The 19,171-nt window shown below is 51.9% G+C and overlaps 9 protein-coding genes across 9 annotated transcripts; 3 read left to right on the top strand and 6 right to left on the bottom strand.

Moving 5' to 3' along the window:
• Nucleotides 1-265: 265 nt before the first annotated feature.
• Nucleotides 266-1,869, top strand: HETIRDRAFT_120219 (uncharacterized protein; the record flags this gene model as incomplete). The annotated part of the gene is made up of 6 exons (XM_009554568.1): nt 266-295; nt 345-563; nt 618-741; nt 834-920; nt 1,149-1,660; nt 1,723-1,869. 6 exons carry the CDS (start codon nt 266-268, stop codon nt 1,867-1,869), a joined length of 1,119 nt encoding a protein of 372 aa, XP_009552863.1.
• A 782-nt stretch (nt 1,870-2,651) lies between these two features.
• On the bottom strand, nt 2,652-3,843 carry HETIRDRAFT_482175 (uncharacterized protein; the record flags this gene model as incomplete). The annotated part of the gene is made up of 5 exons (XM_009554567.1): nt 2,652-2,981; nt 3,032-3,112; nt 3,167-3,486; nt 3,543-3,641; nt 3,702-3,843. The coding sequence occupies 5 exons, from the start codon at nt 3,841-3,843 to the stop codon at nt 2,787-2,789; spliced, it is 837 nt and encodes a 278-aa protein (XP_009552862.1). The 3' UTR covers nt 2,652-2,786.
• Nucleotides 3,844-5,125: 1,282 nt separating this feature from the next.
• On the bottom strand, nt 5,126-5,762 carry HETIRDRAFT_25567 (uncharacterized protein; the record flags this gene model as incomplete). The annotated part of the gene is made up of 3 exons (XM_009554186.1): nt 5,126-5,546; nt 5,602-5,641; nt 5,702-5,762. Coding segments are annotated over 3 exons (522 nt in total), but the record flags the coding sequence as incomplete, so codon positions are not given.
• A 203-nt stretch (nt 5,763-5,965) lies between these two features.
• HETIRDRAFT_482174 (uncharacterized protein) lies at nt 5,966-7,307 on the top strand (the record flags this gene model as incomplete). The annotated part of the gene is made up of 5 exons (XM_009554566.1): nt 5,966-6,372; nt 6,440-6,609; nt 6,741-6,916; nt 6,982-7,108; nt 7,152-7,307. Exons 1-5 carry the CDS (start codon nt 5,976-5,978, stop codon nt 7,305-7,307), a joined length of 1,026 nt encoding a protein of 341 aa, XP_009552861.1. The 5' UTR covers nt 5,966-5,975.
• Nucleotides 7,308-7,826: 519 nt separating this feature from the next.
• Nucleotides 7,827-8,054, bottom strand: HETIRDRAFT_423133 (uncharacterized protein; the record flags this gene model as incomplete). Its single annotated transcript, XM_009554565.1, has 2 exons — nt 7,827-7,928; nt 7,977-8,054. The coding sequence occupies 2 exons, from the start codon at nt 8,052-8,054 to the stop codon at nt 7,827-7,829; spliced, it is 180 nt and encodes a 59-aa protein (XP_009552860.1).
• An 836-nt stretch (nt 8,055-8,890) lies between these two features.
• On the top strand, nt 8,891-10,813 carry HETIRDRAFT_126854 (uncharacterized protein; the record flags this gene model as incomplete). Its single annotated transcript, XM_009554564.1, has 9 exons — nt 8,891-9,133; nt 9,187-9,261; nt 9,322-9,376; nt 9,426-9,549; nt 9,605-9,658; nt 9,712-9,938; nt 10,010-10,158; nt 10,342-10,614; nt 10,670-10,813. 9 exons carry the CDS (start codon nt 8,891-8,893, stop codon nt 10,811-10,813), a joined length of 1,344 nt encoding a protein of 447 aa, XP_009552859.1.
• A 292-nt stretch (nt 10,814-11,105) lies between these two features.
• HETIRDRAFT_423131 (uncharacterized protein) lies at nt 11,106-12,101 on the bottom strand (the record flags this gene model as incomplete). Its single annotated transcript, XM_009554563.1, has 2 exons — nt 11,106-11,400; nt 11,470-12,101. The coding sequence occupies 2 exons, from the start codon at nt 12,099-12,101 to the stop codon at nt 11,106-11,108; spliced, it is 927 nt and encodes a 308-aa protein (XP_009552858.1).
• Nucleotides 12,102-13,037: 936 nt separating this feature from the next.
• Nucleotides 13,038-14,459, bottom strand: HETIRDRAFT_120225 (uncharacterized protein; the record flags this gene model as incomplete). The annotated part of the gene is made up of 8 exons (XM_009554562.1): nt 13,038-13,140; nt 13,201-13,334; nt 13,402-13,514; nt 13,601-13,657; nt 13,693-13,850; nt 13,903-14,082; nt 14,146-14,384; nt 14,433-14,459. 8 exons carry the CDS (start codon nt 14,457-14,459, stop codon nt 13,038-13,040), a joined length of 1,011 nt encoding a protein of 336 aa, XP_009552857.1.
• Nucleotides 14,460-15,946: 1,487 nt separating this feature from the next.
• Nucleotides 15,947-19,152, bottom strand: HETIRDRAFT_157534 (uncharacterized protein; the record flags this gene model as incomplete). Its single annotated transcript, XM_009554561.1, has 14 exons — nt 15,947-16,311; nt 16,372-16,493; nt 16,577-16,890; nt 16,963-17,296; nt 17,352-17,376; nt 17,427-17,526; nt 17,579-17,600; nt 17,669-17,817; nt 17,881-17,908; nt 17,966-18,036; nt 18,089-18,179; nt 18,236-18,481; nt 18,565-18,628; nt 18,998-19,152. 14 exons carry the CDS (start codon nt 19,150-19,152, stop codon nt 16,293-16,295), a joined length of 1,740 nt encoding a protein of 579 aa, XP_009552856.1. The 3' UTR covers nt 15,947-16,292.
• Nucleotides 19,153-19,171: the final 19 nt, after the last annotated feature.

Here is a 19,171-nt window from a genome sequence, read left to right as displayed (position 1 = left end):
CGGGCGCACTGCAGGGCATAAGTATCTGAGACCGAAATCTATCCACGATCTCGATGACCTTCAGGACAGCAAGGGCTGAAAAGACACAGCACATAGCAAGTCCCAACCCAATAAGGCCGGGCTACCATCGGACTTTCGAAGATGTCGAACTCCGTGGCAATGAAAAAACGCCGTGATATATCCTCGTGCCTCTGAACCACTCAGCTCTCCCTGATTGAGTACACACTGAACAGGACGCCTGATACCATTGTCCTGAGCTCAAGACATGCCTCCCGCATCGATGACGCCGGCCCCGGTATGACGTGAACTCTTGAAAGTATGATTTCCCTAACAGTCAATGACAGCTGGCAGCGAATTCACCTCCGAGCGCTGCCCTGCGTTCTCTCTCGACGTCTTTGGCGCCCGAAACTGTCCTTGGCATGCTGGAGAAGTATTTGTATCCTGTTCTTGACACTCTCTACTCCGATGAGCTGTCAAGAATCACCAATACCTTGTCCATTGCCCATCGCGACCGAACCAATGCCCAGCAGAGGATCAACAAGATCGGGTACGAGGAACACAAAGTAAGCTTGTCGGGAGATGTCAAGGACTTTTTGAAGCACGTAAAGCGCGACTAGCATGACGGGTATGAAGAGCAATCGGAGATGATGAGCGAAATAGCTGGGGAGATCCTTGGCTGGCTACCGGACCTTTGGCAAATCGCTGTTGAAGATGGGCTAGAACTTTCACTCATCCAGAAATGTCTCTTACTCTGTTCTGAGACCGTCAAAAAGATTGAAGGATGCAATAGCCGATTAGTCCGCCATTTTCACCAGGGCTTTTCCGTTCATCAGATATCGATACTGTCGATTTTGTCTACTTACTAGAGACGAGTTCTCCGATGAGGATTTTGCTATCACTATCAAAACCTCTGATGGGAGGTCAGTTTACGACAAGGAATATGCGTACATTGGCGATACTCTCACTTGGGTGTAGAAAGAACTCCTCATTGCTGCTATTGTTCGCGGCGGTACTAGCAGCCCAGCAGTGAAGGAGATTAAGTCTACCATCGAGCAATCGAAACTAACGAGCAAAGTGTCCAACCTCATCAGGTGCAAGGGAGGCGAGTCCACTGCTCAAGTCCTTTATTATCCACTGATCATCTGCAGAAGTGGAGCACTCCGCGGATGACAACGAATATAATGACGGGCACTGGACCCAGGCTATGAAGGACGCTGGCTTCCAACTTCATGCGGAGTACAGGGAAGCTCGCATAGCGTCTTTCAAACGGAAGCCCTCCTCCCTTCTTTACAACGCCCTTGTCGCCCAATCTCCTGATCTCCAGCCAGCTTTGCTGGAAGTTACGCGGAAGCATGTCTTCAGCAGGGAAACCCCGGTGTCTAGGTCATATGCAGATGCTGCAGACATATTTCAGAAAACTTCAGAGACGGGAGACCTAGTTCGGCTCTTGGACGTCCTCCCGCGGCATAGGATCGATACCGCTGTGTCCACGACAAAATCGAAAATTGTCGGGTACCTCTCAAAACAGCCTTCGGAAGAATTCCGTCAGAGAGCTTTGAACATTATCGAGTCAGAACTGCGGGAGGCGAAGGGGGGTGTGGTGTATGAGTGCGAACGCGCGTTCCCCGGCTATGAGGACGCGTTTGGCTGTCTGGAGGTGGTGATCGAAGAAGAGTCATTTTTCTTAAGGCTCCTCAGGGAAATTACGTGACCCACCCCCAGGGGTGGAATCGGCGAGACAAACATCTTAGTACGTTTGTCGAGCAGGCATGCTGGGGGCTTGATGGGGAGCAATCCAACGACCACGACGACGCGATGATTAGCATTGACGAGGATGACAGCGATTACGAAGAGGAGAAAGAAGGGTGACAGCAAAACCTAGAGGGGGGCCATCGAAAATTGGATTGGCGCACTCCAAGAATATCCAGACAAGGCCCAGGCTGCAGCTGTCTGGGACAGGTTGAAGGAAGCCGATGGTGAGGACTTGTTGTTCGCAGTGGATGGCGCTGCCGAAGCTTTGGCTGATCGACGCGTTTCCTTTCGATATGTCATATGATCGGAAGGGCTACTGAGCATGATGCGAGCTGCTGCGATTGGGAATATGGTCACAGCGGCGCTGAACAGTACATCGCCGATGGTCTGCGGGTCATGTACAGAAGATTCACTTGCGTCGATCTTATCGTCACCAGGTGAATTCATCACTGAATCGGGGAGGTCTGCGAACAAGTATATCAATGTAACATACCTGAGTGCTGAGAATTAACAGAGTGAGCTTACGATTTGCCGATCAGGGGAGCATCTGAGAGTATGATTGGCAAGTTCATGATCTGGAACTCAGAGGCATCAGCGAGCATGCATGACCAACGATTAAATCATTCAGCACAGAATATAAATAATGAGACATCACCTAGTAAACAATTATTTTCTGCGGTAGTTCGGGAATGCATAGTCTCCCTTGGCACCCTTGGCACCTTTGCTGTCTCTCTTGTCTACCTCAGGATAATGGATCTTCTGCATGTGCATGTCCTGCGAGAAGCGAAGCGGGAGAACATTCTGAGGACACATAAAGCAACTCCATGAGTTACGCGCGGAGCGCCCGCTACTTGCCCAGTCGCTAGTATGCCACCACCCTATCTGGCGTTGACAATATGAGTCTCGTGTAAACTATTGATACTATTAGCCAAGTGGACTCACGCCCCTTAGGATAAGTGAAGCGTAGTACATGGACGATGATACAGAAATATATAGAAGGTGAACATCGTGCAATATGATGGTCTAACGGTGCTCTAGTCTTCGACTGGAGGAGTCCTGTCTTCGAAAACACGGCAGCCAATAGCCCTCAAGATAGGTTCGTAACAATCATCGAGTTCCCCGGGAATAGCAACCCCAGGAAAGTAGCATGCGAAATATTTGCGGGACTGACCCCTACCCAGGTGCGTGACGACGTCAACGGAGGTCAGAGGTGTAAGCACAGCATCATTCTACGCACATTAATACTGACCTTTAAAAGACAAACGAGTGGTTGACTTACTACTAGAGTCTCAGAAGGGTATGTACCATTTGGAAATGGTACTTCTTCAAATCCTTCCACACCCGCCTTCCGGTTGTTCGCCTTAGAAAACATGTTAGTGATTATGGCCAAGAGCCAGAACGTCATGCTGCTCACGAGAGCGACCTGGCGATGGGTGAGGGCCTGACGTTTACTTATCTTGGCCATGTCGTTCGTTGCACGGGTGCGAAATTGTTGAAATTCTGTGCGATGCTGTAAAAACTCCTGTCGATGCTGTACAAACTCCTGTCGATGCTGTACAAACTCCTGTCGATGCTGTACAAACTCTTGTCGATGCTGTACAAATTCCTGGCGAAGCTGTGTGAAATCCTGGCGAAGCTGTACAAACTCCTGGTGATGTTGGTCAACCTTCTGGTTAAGCTCAGTACGAAACTGTTCGAAGTTGGCGTTGTACTGCTGAAACCACGCGGGGGCAGCTATAGGTGTCGGGGAAGGTCAATCGATGATTCTGACACGTTGTACCCGTATTTACCAGCCATAGCACCTCCTGTAACTACAAGGGATTGGGCCACAATAGCAGCTTTGTATCTAGCGGCCTTTGCTAGATCGGACCGTGGTACTTTGTCGTCCTCTGGAATGAAAAGTTGGCACAGTCAGTGTAGCCATTGGAAGTGGAATGCGAGTTACTCACCGGCGTAGTGGAGAACGCGACTCTCGAGCAGGGCCGCATCAGAGACCTTTGCATCGTCCGCCACACCCTCTCTAGCAGCTGGGACATGAATGTTACCAGTAAATTGGGGCAAGGGAATAGTGGGCAAGTTAACAATATCCATGTTCGGTTATATGTGAGAGCTGAGGACAGTTCGTAGTTGTATGGGGTGGGCCACAAGCTAAGTGGGCTAACGTGAGGGTTCGTTCGATTTGTTCAACTTGAGTAGGTGCCAGGCACGTGGCGAGATCTTTGCTTTGTACTCCGCTCGCGACTCCGGCCCCAGATTTAACCCAAAAGCAGGCAGTAAAGCAAGAGAAAATGACGTTGCCCATAACCTCTAGAATCTCACTAGTATCTCCAGCTCGACACGAGGAGCGTCCAACTGTCTGATCATCGGATAAGTCAGGCCTCGAGGATGCTACCTTCAGTTTCAATATTCTCTCAGCTAATAGTGATCCTTACAAATGCCGCTAACGGTGGAGGTCGTTCTATGTCTTCCACGTTCTTGATCAGCATAATCTCCAGAGTACATACAATACATCCACCTTCTTCTCTTCAAAGTCAGATGGTGACCACCGTTCATTTTATTTTCAGTTCATCGCACACCTCTCGAGGCCCATGAACTGAGAACTGAGCGGTCAGACGCGATACCGAACCCGCCCTACCGCGAGCCAGAACTCGCTCGTCCCGTCCTCGCACCAGCCCAGCGGGCCGAGGTCGCACTCGGCGCACGCGAGAAGTTTCCGGGGCTTTTCTGACGCTGTCGTGGACATTGTCCGTACGATGTGAGCGACGTGCGAGACTGATCATGAGAGTGCAAGAGAGGCAACATACCGGTATTGACGGGCTTTGAGAATCCGATGTTCTCAAACTCCATGGGGGTAGGGCCGATGAGCCACCAGTATGTCTGGGTTGGAGGAATAGGGAGCGCGGGGAGGTGAGGGTTCGTATGGTCCGGAGGTTCCATCTACGAGCGAGACAATGGAGGAGCGTAAGTATATTCACCGTCACCGTGGATGAGGTAAAGTTGCAGTTTATAGGCGACGACATGTTGTTTCAAAGTAGCAAGCCTTTCGGAACAAGGAACCCACCTGGACGCTTTCCCGTTCCTCAAGTCTACCGATACCCTTCTTAATGATTATGCTCCCACAGTCCTTACGGGGACATAGCACATCGTACTTATTCCGAGAAGATTTGCCTGCACCGCCCGAGGCATCTTCGTGTACATCGACGACATCGCCGACGCCGCCAGAGAATCCGACGAGGAGCTCGCCAGAGGGACGAGCTCGCCGCGAAGAGTCATGCTGGCGCAGGGCGGCAAATATGTCAGCCGTGGGCGTGGAGTTCGAAAGGTTTGATGCTGCAGAGATCGCTGAGGGCGGCTGGGAGACCGCTCTGGCAGGGATGATGTAGCGCATCTCAAACCAGGGCTTGTCCCCATGAACGACGGTGCTCCGCCCGACATACTCGAACCCTACACCCTCGTACAGTCCGCGCATGTCTTCATGGGCGATGAGCAGTACACGGTCGTACGCGGCAACTCCGCCCGTGGTTGCGGCAGAGGCACGACGGAGGTACTCTTTTAAAAGTGTGCTCGCGACTCTGCGCCGTTGATATGCACGCGAAACGCAGACGCCGTGGATGCAGAGGGAGCGCGCGCCAGGAACATGGGTTGACATGGAGGCATGGGTAAGTATCTGGGAGGAGGAGAGCGTGCCATCGATGTAACCGATGAGAGAACGGGAGGAGCCCGAGAGGGCAGAGGGCGTAGGAGATGGAAGGAAGGCGCCGAGGAAGAGGGAAGGCGCGACGGATTGGCGATAGCTGAGCGACAAATTTGGGGAGATCTAGACGGAACAGAGGAAAGAGGCTCACGCACGCGAAAGTTGCTAGGCTCCCCGCTTCATCTTGCGGAAATCCTGGAAATGGATGTTTTCAGTGTGAGATTTGGGCGCTTCAGCAAGCAGCCATGACATTACCCTCGACTTCCATGTTGTATGCATCCTGGAGCTCGTCTGCGCGTACAAGGTCGTAAAACAGACCATCCAGTGAGGGATTCTCGGACTCAGGGGCCATTCTCCGAGGTGCTGAGTGGGTGGTCGCAAGTGTCTAGATCTTATCTTATCTCTCTCATCAAAGTATTTGGGAGCCCTGCTGGAGTTCCCACGCCTGGTTCAACCAGAGTCGCGTCTCCGTCGCCGTCGCTCCGTTGGCACCGTCGTCCTCTCTCTCCTATTCATCCTCGTGCACCAAATGTTGTCCGTGCTTTTCAGGCGCACGGCCCTCTTGCGTGCGCATGCGCTTTATCGCGCGCCCACCGTCGCGGCTGCTGCTGTAGCAAGGCGTACCTTCGTCACGAGCTCACCGCGCTTCTTCCCCTCGTCTGAAGCCGCAGCGACGGCGACAGCGCCCAAGCGTACGCGCAAGTCGAGCAGCGTAACCACCGACGATGCCGACGCCGGTGATAAACCGAAAGCCAAACCTGGTCGCAAAGCCCAAGCAAAGCCGACAGCAAAGAAAGCCGGGCGCACGGCAAAACCGAAGGTAAAGGCAAGGGCCAAGCCAGGACCGAAACCAAAGCCAAAGCCAAACCCAACGCCAAAGCTGAGGGGAAGGCCCAAAAACAGCAAACCCGCGAAGCCCCCGACAGGTGCGCGGATTTTTTTCTTTCCTCTACCTAGGACACGCCGGCCTGCAACTTTGTTTCTCCTTTCCAGTGAAGCTCGAGCCAGAGGATAAGCCGCCCCGCCCACCGGGCAACACGTTCATACAGTTCTACGTTGATTTCTATAAACGGGCTGGTCCCCCAGGCAGCACGGAAGACAGCAGGCTACGAAGTCGCGAGGCGGGCAAAGCTTGGGGGTTGATGTCTGATGAAGAAAAAGCTGTGCGTGTGTCTCTTGCCTCCTCATACTCTCTGCCAAATCTGATGTCTCTCTCTCCCCCTCTGTGCACACAACACATACTATCTACGTGGACATCGCAACGTGTTCTATCGCGTTTTACCATCCAACGCAGGTCTGGCGCGAAAAAGGACTTGCTGCCCATGCTGAGTACAAGACGAAGTACACAGCCTGGCTTAAGACGGTCGACAAGACAAAGCTCGCCGAGCTCAATCGCAGACGCAAGAAACGCGGCATCTCGCCCATCACGCAGAACGAACTTCATCCAAAGCCGCCCAACTCGTTTGTCAGGTCTGTCTATCTCTTATTCCAACGCATCCTTCCACTAACTCCGGCGCGCCCATGCGCACACACAGGTTCGCCCAGGAACTCTCTAAGACCAAGTTTATAAAAGGGATGCAGCCTCCCGGTGTGAACTATCCGCCTTACCTCTCGCGAGAGTCTGCTGCCATATGGAAAACCATGAGCGACGCTGAGAAAGCAGTTCGTCCTATTTGCAATGAATCTGACCGTTTAACCAACTAAGCCGCACATATTTTTCCTCGACCATAGCCGTACGTTGAAGAGTATCAGCGAGATATCGCGGTATGGAAGGTGGAGCATAAACGCAGGCTCGCGCAATGGCGCGAGGATAAGATCGCACAGACTGCGAACGATGCAGAGTGAAATGATGCTGATGTGACGTGGGTATGATGTTGGCTCTTAATTGAATTTTCATCGTCTTGGGCTTCATATATTCACCCACGTCACCTCTTTCCTCTCCACTCTTTCGACATTTCTACAACAAGTTATTTTCTCTGTCTGTGGGAACGGCTGTCGACTTCCTCTTTTTTTTTTGTATTATATCATTCTTCTATTACGTCTTGACTCGTTTCAAGCTCGATGGCCTTCTCGCTGGAATTTGATCAGAGCTTCTGGCGTATGCACTATAGTAGTCTGACAATGTTGCCCTCTTCGGATGCCTTGACTCTTATGATAATGGTCCGTACGGCATCATCTATTCATTCTACGGATCGCCAGCTGATGCTGTTTTCGAATATATCACGGTAGCATTTTTGCTCAAAGACATCATCTCGAGCTCAACGTTGCGTTATCCGTAGTTCAATAGCCGCGAAGGGCCGTAGTGCGAAGGGAACTCATCGGACAACCTGTTCCTTCATAATGACCGCTATGACCTCAAGCACATTGAAGCACCACTACCTCACGACTTTTCCGCCTCCTGGCTTCTAAGGCGTTCATTTCCTGCAGCCGACACAAAACAACATGCTTCGACTTCGATGCCTTGTTTAGGAAGAGTTGCACTCTGACACGGTCTAAGGCCATGTTCACAAGTTTCATGGAACTCACTTACTTGGGCACGACTGATATTTTCTTCGTGACTTCTGTATCCACCCGTTGGATGTGTAGGGGTCTTTCGCACAAAAGACATTATTCTAGATCACGATCTGATACAATCCAATCCACGTTATACCTATCAAGATGTAGACATGAGCCAGATGGGAGATGAAGGATGTGCGTACCCGTGTCGCCAACTCAATAGCTTTGAAATTATCACCCATAGTTTGTTTTTCTCAGTCTTGCACCGCAGCCTCGATGACACACGAGTATGACCGTGTATACTGCACTCCACAACTTGCGTTGTCATTGACCTTGTGTTTTCTGTTTAACCTAGTCTCGATGAAGATAAGGCGCAAGCCAAGCTACGGCATAACTTTACCTCGTTCTGAATTATTGTGGGCTAAGTCGAACGTGGGTCCGGAGTGGGTCCGCTACGAAACGAAGAGCATTGCGTGACTGCACACAAGGTACTGCGCGTCGGCATCAATCTTCGTGCGTGCAGAACGATGACAGACGCGTACAGGTCTGCGATGGCGAAAATACTCGCATTATGCCCGGCGAACATGGAATCTTTCAATGACTTTGGTAGGTACAGACAAACTGCGGTAATACCATCCATGATAGCTGACTACAGTCGAGTCCGGGCGTCGTTCTTATCTGCCGCCACTCGTATTAAGATTATTGGATATATTGGTGAGTCAATTCCTTGTGTTACGCCCTCGACGGAAAGGCCTGATTCTATACACCTTTCCTCCATTGAGAATACGCACGGGTGTTCATCCCGGTCTCGGGCCGTTCGAAATGGATCGGGGGCTGACTACTATTGGTATGGTCATTGGACGTAGGCCATAGTTCGTGGACCCTAGACCACGATTTCCGGCGCATATAAAGGAATCATGAGTCTGATAAGAACTTCGATTCCCCAAGATGCCGTCCGTTCTGAAACAACTGTCGGATCTCATCGCGGCATCGGTTCGCAACATCGATGCTGCTTGCGAAGCTTGTGGACTGCCCTTTCCTTCACTAGACGAGCCGTTCTCAGACGAATCGGAGGAGGCCCGTAAAGGGCCGGAACTTCTTCACAATGTTGGTATCATAGTAGCTGCAGCAACGCAGCTTATCGCTGTTGCAAACGTTCCGTCGACCCATCTGTTTTCTGTGATTCTACAGGTACAATTTTTACATGTTAGATAAATCATCCTTGTGACTCACGCCTTCAATAGCACACTGTGCCGGCTTCCCTCGCCGTGGCGAATGATGGCCACATTGCTGAAATATTGCGCGACGCTGGCCCACAGGTGGTTTTGATTCTTTCGCTGTTTCTTGAAGCGTTGTTTAACGCAAGTGGCGAATTTCAGGGAGCGACTGTAAACAACATCGCCCAACGGAATGGCATGAATGCAGCCCGAATCGGTAGAGTGTTCTCTTGTGACACGCAGTGCCTGGCTGAGCCGTATCGCAGGTCGAGTTCTTCGGCTCCTCGCTACACACCACATATTCAGAGAAGTCTCTCCTGATGTGTTTACTAACAATCGGATCTCTTCGCTGCTAGATACTGGGAAACCATTGGAGGAGTTATCCAGACTGTACGTATTTCTTTCAAAAAGATGTCTTCGTCTGGCACTTAACGAGACCCACTAGGCCCCTTGACAAACACGATGATACTGCCGGCTACTCTGCAGCTGTGGGCCATTAGTTCGTGGACTCAGTTAGCTAGCTATCAAGATTGTCTGATGTCTCTGTTCCAGCTCTGATGAAGCCTTCAAAGTTACTTCGGTACTCGCCGAGACTCTTCGAGACCACGCACTTGGCCATTCAGATGAACCCAACCAATCTGCTCTCTCGAAAGCCTTTTCCACGAATCTTTCACCCTTCGAATGGTTCGAACTTCCAGAGAACGAGTATCGTAGAAGGCGTTTTGGCGTGGTCATGGACGCTCTGACCAAGTTACAGCCTCCCGACGCTCTGTTGAAAGGTGGGTCTCTTTGACCGATGTCGTCATGATGAAGAGATGATTTTGACCAAGACCACTTGTGACTTGTCCAGGCTTTGATTTCTCTTCGCTCCGAGACGGCGCGCTTGTCATCGACGTCGGAGGAGGAATTGGATCGGTATCCATGGTAATTGCGAAAGCTTACCCAAAGCTGAACTTTGTGGTCGAAGATCGGCTTCAAGTTGTTCAGGACGCAGAGAAGGTTTGGCCAACCTTGAGCTCTCCCCTATTAAATTAAATTTGATCTATTCGCAGTTCTGGAAGGCTAATCTCGCTGAAGCATTGGATTCTGGCCGTGTGCGACTTGTTGGTGAGTCTCCTTCACCTAGCTCGTATATACCCGGAGCTCACACCCAAGGAAGCGCACGACATGTTTTTGCCGCAGCCTCTCGCCTTGAACGCACCTGATTTATTCATATTACGTGGAATCATACACGACTGGTCCGATCCTTACGCGGTGAAAATATTGAAAACCCTCCGCGCAGTGGCAGGCCCCAGGACCCAACTTCTCATCATCGACAGAGTCCTCCTATATGCGTGCCCGCCTCACCCTCAGCATAGTGATTCGTTCAAAGCACCCAATATTCCTGATCCCCCGGCACCATTGCTAGCTAACATGGGTGGGGCTGCTTCGATATTGTATGCCCATGACATTTTGGCATGTACCTTTCCCCGCATCAATGGACATCTCTATTGACAGGAACAATTTGTAGATGCTGGCCTTTCAGAATGGACAGGAACGCACCAGTGGCCAATTCAACGAGCTTTTGAGAAATGCGGGGTGGGAACTGAAAGAAATCAAACGAACGGATTACATAGGGACGAGGATGCCGCATGTGATCGCAGTGCCCTTGTGAAAGCAAATGATCTTATATTGGATGCTAGAGCCCCTTGTAATGTTACCAGAACGATGATGCATTTTATATCTCCAGGTCGAAATTGCGATCCCGGCACGATGTTAAAAGAACAAGGTGCTCACCATCCCATGTTCGCGTCGATCTGGAATATTGTACGGCTGGGCTAATCAAGTTCGAACAGATTTTGAGCATAGCTAATATCGATTGCAATTGAAAGGCGAAGGCTTGATATTAGCATTCAGATCATGACAGACATGCCCGCATATAGATAAGATACAACACTGCGGAATATCTAGCTCGATTCATTCATGTATTCCTCTTCATCCATGTCGTCAAAGGGCCAGTGCGCCGCGACCTGAGCCTGTTCCTCCTCCGACTCTGCCGCCGCTAATGCATCCTCCTTCAGCTTCTTGCTAATCGCCATAGCCTGTTCATAGTGCTCGACGGGCACCCAGCCCTCCGGTCCAAAGCCGATCACGTTCCAGCATGCCTCTAGAACATCGTCCGCTTCTGTCTGTTCTGCATCGAGCTCCATCGTCCCATGTACGCCATCGGGGTCAAACACGACAGGACACGGTAGCCCTCCCCTGGTGAGCACTCTCGTTTGTAGTCATCAGTTAGTATAAGAGAGCAATCGGAAAAAGGCAAGGAGCAGCCTAAATGATCCTCGATCCAAGTCGAGCAGTGATCTTCTCCCATACCATAGGCGCACACTTGTATCCAGACTGACGCAGAAACGGTTGTCCTCTAGTGTGATGCCCGGCCTGGTAGACCAAGAGGCGCTCCCGGCTGCATTCTTCAAGTCTTCAGTATAGTAAAGGCTTCCGCCACCCGGGAAAGCAATCGACGTCATTTTCGACTCAAGTTCAGCAAGTTGGCGTGAAATTGAAATGGTTTCCCCTTCTCCTAGGTCAAACCATATATCGCTTAATTTAGTGCCTCGTCCATGAAGATATACTCGGTCCCTGCCGCGTTGTCTGACGTAGGTGAGTACCCGTACACCTCGGGTATAGGCAGAGGAACGGAGTAAAGCCATAGTAGCCACTTCACTGGCGACAGCAAAGTACTTGGGAATCGAAACCGGGTACGGAATACGGGCCACCATTCGGAAGCCACCGCGCATCGTAATAAGGAAGGTACGGTTAAACCCACACTCGGCTAGTTTGTGCATGCGGACGATATCACCAGGACTCCGATTGACGGCCTCCGCTGCAAGTCGACATAGCTCATCGGCATTGAAGACAAGTCTGCATTCTGCGCAGCGAAGGTCATCGTTATAGCTAAACATGTTATATTATGGGTTAGGCATATATCCATAGATCAATGTGTATGAGATTTACATCCACAGCCCTGATGAATATTCGAAAAAGTCGTCGGGAGGTTGCGCTCTAATAGAGAACTAGCGACGTGGCGGCCAACTGGTCGGGGTGGCGATGGAGCTAGAGTAGGAAAGGCGAGATGAACGCAATGAGAAGCGAGGACGACGCAGAGACAGCCCAATTGATACTAATGGGAAGTCAAAGGTAGCCCTTGCGCTCTCAAGGCAGGCCATGCCAATATACGTAGACGATGAAGTTGAGAATCTCGAACACGCGTCCCGCGGCGCAGCCCTTAACGAGGCCCCGGAAAGCTCACCACAAATGTTTCCTCGTCAAAACCCCCAACTTCAAGCCAAAAAAAGATTAATTCCGTTAAGGGTTGTTATAAATGTCACAAAATTGAGCATAAGATGACGAACATTCCAAAAATTTACCCCTACCTATGACAAATTGGGTTGGGACGGACGCCGAATAATGCCTAAAAAAGATTAAAACCTGGGAAGGTTTGGAGCCTTTTTGGCCATTTCCCCCTCAAAAAGATCAAAAGCGGGGAAGGAAACGGCCCAATTCTACCCTCAAAAAGATTAACTCTCGGGGAAACATTTGGGTGAGCTTCCCGGGGCCTCCTTAACGGCCTTGACCCTAATCGAAGGGCTGTCGCCAGTCCCTCTCACGGTCGTTCCTCGACTTGTGAAATCAGGCCGAATTGACGAGTCACGAAGCATGATGAAAACAGTTGGCTACAGTCGAAACCTTGCTTTATGAGACATGATTCTCAAGACTTCGGAGTTGATCAAAAGGTTCCTACGCTGCGTTCTCAAGACTGCGACACGAACCGGTAGAATCTCGAGACAAGTTACACTAGGATCAATGACTACAAATGATTCGGAAGCAATGCTAAAATATCACGACGGGGTGATCTGGGTATACAATGGGACTTTGTGCATGACTCTGAGCCAAGCTTCATCGAGGGCGGCAACTATCTCCATGGGAAGCGGCCCTTTCGAGCTAGTATCAGATACAGTATGTCAGTATGAACACGACCTCCAAAAAAGAAAGGTCGCCCACGAGTCGATCAGTGTCGCTTCCAGCTGGTCTGTCTTGCTCCCACCATAGATAATCCCCCAGTCAGATTCCAGCATCCTGCTGTGATGCATCAGCCATCGAGCGGCGACTTCATTGAGCGTAAGCCCCAATTGGTCCTGGTCGATGTCAAAAATAGAACGGTCAGTCAAAGATCAAACAACACACGATGGGCATTGCACGTACCGCCAAAGCCTTGATTTCTCGCAATGCAGGTATCGCATGCCCATAGCGAAAGGAGTAATAATGGCTGATACCTCCCGTCTTCGTATCCCAATGGCTCCCATCCTTATTCCATCCTTAACGAGATGGATGCCAGTGAGGAAACCACCACTGTCCATTGATCGTGAAATTCATGCTGTGCAGATAAGAAAGATCGACTGACGCGAGAGGGCTATAAGCAGCAAAGCTGATGCCATACTTGCGGAGGCAAGGGAAAAGTCTAAAAAACCATATTAATTTCATCTAGAGATACACTTGAAGGTGCGCGGAATGCAAACTCAGGCTCAGCAGTGCGGTCAAGATAGTTGTAAACGCCTTGATAGACGGTAGGCATGACATAGCCTTTGAGTCGGCAGATGGTTGCGATCTCAGCGACTTCAAAAGATAAATAGTTGCTAAGGCCAAAGTGCTCGCTGAAGTGATCTCAACTGTCAATTGATTTGTGATGAATATCAAGCAACTCACAAAAGGCCCTCCTTGTGGAGCTCGTCGAGAGCTTTTACAGTATCTTCATAAGGAACAGAACGGTCTGGCGCATGAAGATACAACACCCGGATTTTGATTCCGTTTAACGCCTTGATGGACTCATGAACCAGCTCCTTCAATCGCTCAGGGGCGTGATCTCCAGGTTTCCGGGGGAAGATCCTTGCAACAAGGGCATGTAAGTTGTGCGGTAATTCCAGAGAGAACGATTCACTTCGTATCTACCCGAGCTCCTTTAATATCAAGTTTTGAGAGGTACTGCCACAATGAACATTGAATGACGATCGAATGGAGATGGCAGATCGGGAAAATGTCACTACCTCTTCAGATGTGCCTATGCCATATATTCGAGACGTATCGATCCCCTGGACGCCGTACTGAATGCAAACATCTAGTAGTCTCTGTGCTTGAGCTAGATCGTTGATATTTGCATTTGTCCCTCGGGCACCGAAGAGACCAGCACCCTATGATAATTTAAGAAAGACCGACGCAATGGTACGACCTGTGCTCACATAGATGATCGGAAGGCGGGTCGACATTGTGATCTCAATGTGGAGGTAGGAGCTGAGTAGCGAGCTAAATGAGGTGCCTTTCTTGCCAGACTTCTTATAAACGGGACTCTCCTCCTCAATACTGACTCAGGAAGCCGACGGGTCCGAGGCAATACTGCATCGTTCAAATTTGGATGACGAGTGGGGCTCTTTCGGAGAGATACTTGATAGGCGCGCACCATCGATCATAGCTGTAGCTCAGCGCTCCAGACACGAAGCACCCTGAAGGCCATGAACCTTGCTCTTTGCAGTTGTGCTGAGTCAAAGTGACGGAGGATTTGGGGCGCCTGACCTTGATTGACTATAACAACATACAGCATATCACACGGAGTGCTAATTATATCTGCTTCTGACAATAAAGCCGGAGGACATGACTTGGAGAAGTCTGAGAGATGCCGAGAGTGCAGAATTGAGTCCATGGGAGTAGTTAGTAAAGAGGATAACACACATGACTTGCACCTTGTCAGCCGCTCAGGTGCATAGAGACTCGCCATCTCATTGATCTGGATGAAGTGTGGATTGAGAAGAAAGAAACTGCAAGTCCCAAACGACTCTGCTCAACGTCAAAGGACCCCTGACACTTTGAACGTAGTACCCCATTTTGGAATCCTGTTTTGTGCGAAGTCTGGATGTTTTGCTGTTCACAGCGACAAAGACACAGCGCAAAGACTTGAATCGAGCATCGCAGGTGCAGATGCGCATTTCCAGAATCAACCATCACTTATGACGTCTGCAGCGCACTCATCCCTCTCAGTCCAACCTCTCGCCATCCTTCCATCAAGCATGTGTCCAATCGGTCGTCGGTGGTTCTGTAACATCGCATTTGTCCAGGCTAGTTCATTGTGAACAAATGCAACGTAACCTTCTGCCCTCCTTTCTTCTCAATCGAAGGTAAAGCAAATCTCAAACATCACATCGCCGCGCTCTCGTGGTCGCTCTCAGCTCATCCTCAGTCACTCCCCCCACACGATCCTGTGCACCCTCGCTGAAGGTCCTCTCCTCCCCGCGACACGCATGCCCGATATATCCCGCTCCCAGCGGCTCCGTGCACATCGTTGATTCAATCGCTGCCTGCTGCCTTCTGTCCTAACCTTAAACTCACCCAACATCGAGCGATCATCTGCGACCATCTCCTCCAAGGCTATCCTCAAGACCAAGGAACGCATCTTGCAGTGCGTGTCGTACCGGCTGGATATCCTCTCGAATGACACGCAAGACCTTTTTGCAAAGCTCTTCCGCGGGCACTGCGGTCCAGCTCCTTCACTATCACGTTCGACACCGCATGTCGTGCTACGTCGAGTCGCCTTGTGGCCTTGTCGGCGCGGGGAGTCCGTAACACTCACGATTCGAGTTTCGATTATCGCCTCCGACCCCCTGCAGCAGCTGCGCCGTGGGGGCTCGTCAGCAACTGCCAAATCGTCTCCTTCAAGTGTTCGCACCGGCAGATGCTCTCAAAAGTCTCGAACCCAAGGCGCAAGATCAAAACAAAAATAAGACACTGCTGCTACCGCCTCCATAGCCGCGCGCTGCCTGTAGGTAATGTGTAACGCATAACGTGTCGTCGTTGTCGTAAGATATGAATCTATGGTCTATGTTGTCGATGGTCATAACGCGCAAGAAAAAGGCAAAGGCAAGAAAAAAAAACAGAAAAGGTAGAGATAACGCGAGCCGGACCAGGTGGGCAGCAAACGAGCGGAAGGGAGGCGAGGCGAGGCGATGGGGAGACAGGCCGCGGACCCCCCGATATGTACTTGTCTATATATTTATGTGCTTAAATAATGGGCGCGATTCGAGATGCGAAAGTAATCGAGACACGCGCGATCAGTCGCGAACGAGGTCACTAGAATGGCGGGGCGGGTCAGGCGAGAGGACGGATGAGAGAGAACAAGAGGCGACATACCGGCCGAAGATCTTGACCTTGAGCCAGTCATTGGCGACGAGGACGCGGTTGCGCAGCGAGAAGAGCGTGCTGAGGTACGCGCTGCGCCAGAACAGATACGTCGCGACGCCCCCGCTCGCGATCTACGACCCAAACCCCGAACCGAATCAGCTTTCTATCCCAACAGGCCGAGCCCCTCTTTGCTCGTCCACGGTTGCACACGCACCTTCTGGTTGAAGAACACCAAATCCGCGATGGCCTTTTCCGAGCCGATGTACGCCAGCGAGCCCTGGTGCGAATAGTGGAACGGGCGCGTCTTCTCCGCCTTGGCGAGCTGCTTCTGCAGCGCCCCAGCGGCTGCGCCGTCCGGAGCGGCGGCGAGCTGGTCCGCGAGGGTGTCGCGCTTAGCGAGCTGCGCGAAGATGCGCGCGACGTACGCGCCTTGCTGGGAGGCGACCTGGGCGGTCGGCGCGTACGACGAGGCCGTGCAGTCGCCGAGGGCGAAGATGGAGCCGTCCGTGCCGGCCATGCGGAGGTGGTCTGTGAACATCACGAAGCAGAGTCAGTCATTCGAAGGCGGGCGCCGATAGTGGTATAGAGGGGGGCACGTACCGTCGATGGTGATGCCGCGCTTGTTGACCTGCGCTTGCGGAAGCTTGTTCATCAGGTCCACCGTGACGTCCCGCGCCTTGTTCCCGCCGGCCCAGACGACCATGCCCACGGGCACCTCTTTGATGCTCTTGTCTGGCATCTGGAGCACCACGCTCTTCTCCTTGATCTCCTTCACCATCGTCTTGGTGAGGATGTCGATTTTGGATTCTTTGAAGGTGGACTCGGTGTAGCTGATGAGCTCCTTGCTGAACATGGGCAGGACGGAGGGCAGGGCTTCGACCAGCGTGATGCGGATGCGGGAAGAAAGCTCGGGGTACCAGGATTTGAGATCATCCTGGAGAAGATGAGCGTGAGCATGATTTTTGGAAGGGGAAACTGAGGAGACATGCCTCGAGGAAGTCATGCAGTTCACCGCTACGATTGATATCAGTATCAGGTTGCGGGGAGGTGACCAAATCATATACCTGACTTCAACGCCGGTGGGACCACCACCCACGACCACCATGTGCAGCAGGCGATCTATTTCAGCATCGCTCTGCCCAGGGAATCCCGCCGATTCGATGCCTATAGAATAATGAGACCGGTGGGGTCGTTGACACGAGGAGCGGCCACATACAGTCCATGAAACGACGCTTCATCTAGGTAACACATGTCTTGTTTAGTGAAGAGCATGATACCTGTATCACGGGTCAGGAGGGGGACATACCCGGTCAGCATCCTGGATCTCCTTCATGAATACGGCGTTCTCCTTGACACCGGGAATACCGAAGGTCTGTGTTTCCGCGCCGACACCGTAGATAAGGTAGTCATACTTTAATGTGTTTGAGAACACCTCTCCTTGAATCTCTGTTTCATCTGCGAACGAGATAAAAGCGTCAGTCGGAGGCTATGACGTCAGAGGCATCTCCGAGCGCTAACCAGCAAAGGTCACGGTTTTCGCAACAGGCTGAGAGTCAGAGCAAAACGTTAGGAAAGATTGGGAAAGAGAGAGGCGGTGACGGACGTCGACGGATTTTGCCTCTGCTTCAATGACGGTGACCTGTCGCTCCTTGTGACGGGTCAGATAACGAATAGCTGAAAGTCGGAGTTAACGCGGCAGGTCGAGGAAAGGATCAAGACGACTTGCGTTGTAAAATAGAATTGGGTGACAATGTGCCGACGGCCACGCTCGGCAAAAGGGGAGTGAAGAGGAAGAAATTACGTGGGCTGACGACAATCTACCAGCCGTCGCTCAGTCGCGACGCCAAAACTATGATGATAGATAGGAACGCACGACGTTGTAGTTTGCCGTGTCCAAGTTTTTCAAGAAGCTCGCCGAGGCCCACCCACTGCCGAGCACGACGACCGTCTTCTTCGAGGGATCAAAGGGCAGCTGAGGGCCCGGATTGCGCTCCTTCTGGGTGACGTAGTAAAACAGGCCGCCGGTCGAGAGCACGGACACGATAGTGACGCTCCCGGCGCCCTGGAGGAACCTGCGCCACCTGGAAGCTTTTGGCGGGGATGGAGGTGGGGGCGGTGGCTGTGATGCGTCATAAGATCTCAGCACCGCGAGGAGGTCACGAGCGAAGCAGCGCAGCGCTCGGGATCGTGGATGGGACTGACCGCTTGGCTGCTTTCTGGAGCAGCCGAGGGCGTCGCCAACGCTCTTCGGGCAACCTGGACCTGTCTGTGTGCGAGTGCGAGGTGTCGTGGTCTGGACTGGACCAGCGCGCGTGCCGCGGCCGTTCGAAGGACTGGCACAACAAAACCCCTCAGAACCAGGACGCATACGACCGACGACGGCGGGCACGGCACTCACGGAGGGTAGACTGCATATTAAACGCTGCGACGGACGTCGGCAACGGCGAGGTGGAGTAGTAGGACTGAGAACTAAGGATACACGGCCGGTGGAGGAGGCGACAGGCGAAATTTTGGACAGGATTTATGTGATTGGACGCGCGCTGTTCCGCCGGGCTATATTTGGGAGGGCGTCCGCCGTCAAGCCGCCCGAGTTCTCCCGGCCCTCCTTCCCCACACCGTCGTCGTCCCGCCGTACCTCGCCACATTCCCGCGGCCGCTGCTAATCGCGTCGTCGCTGCAGGCGGGCAACCTCGGACGGGGCCTCCGTCTGTCAAATGCACCTCTGCCCCGTGTTTCTGTTGCCTCCGTAAACGGCCGTGCACGTCGTCCTGACTTGTCAGACGGGAACATTTTCACCAAACGGTCACAG

This window comes from Heterobasidion irregulare (assembly GCF_000320585.1).
Source record: "Heterobasidion irregulare TC 32-1 unplaced genomic scaffold scaffold_13, whole genome shotgun sequence".
NCBI lineage: Eukaryota > Fungi > Basidiomycota > Agaricomycetes > Russulales > Bondarzewiaceae > Heterobasidion > Heterobasidion irregulare.
Note: the sequence above shows the minus strand (reverse complement) of the source record. Positions and strands in the feature narration are given on the sequence as shown.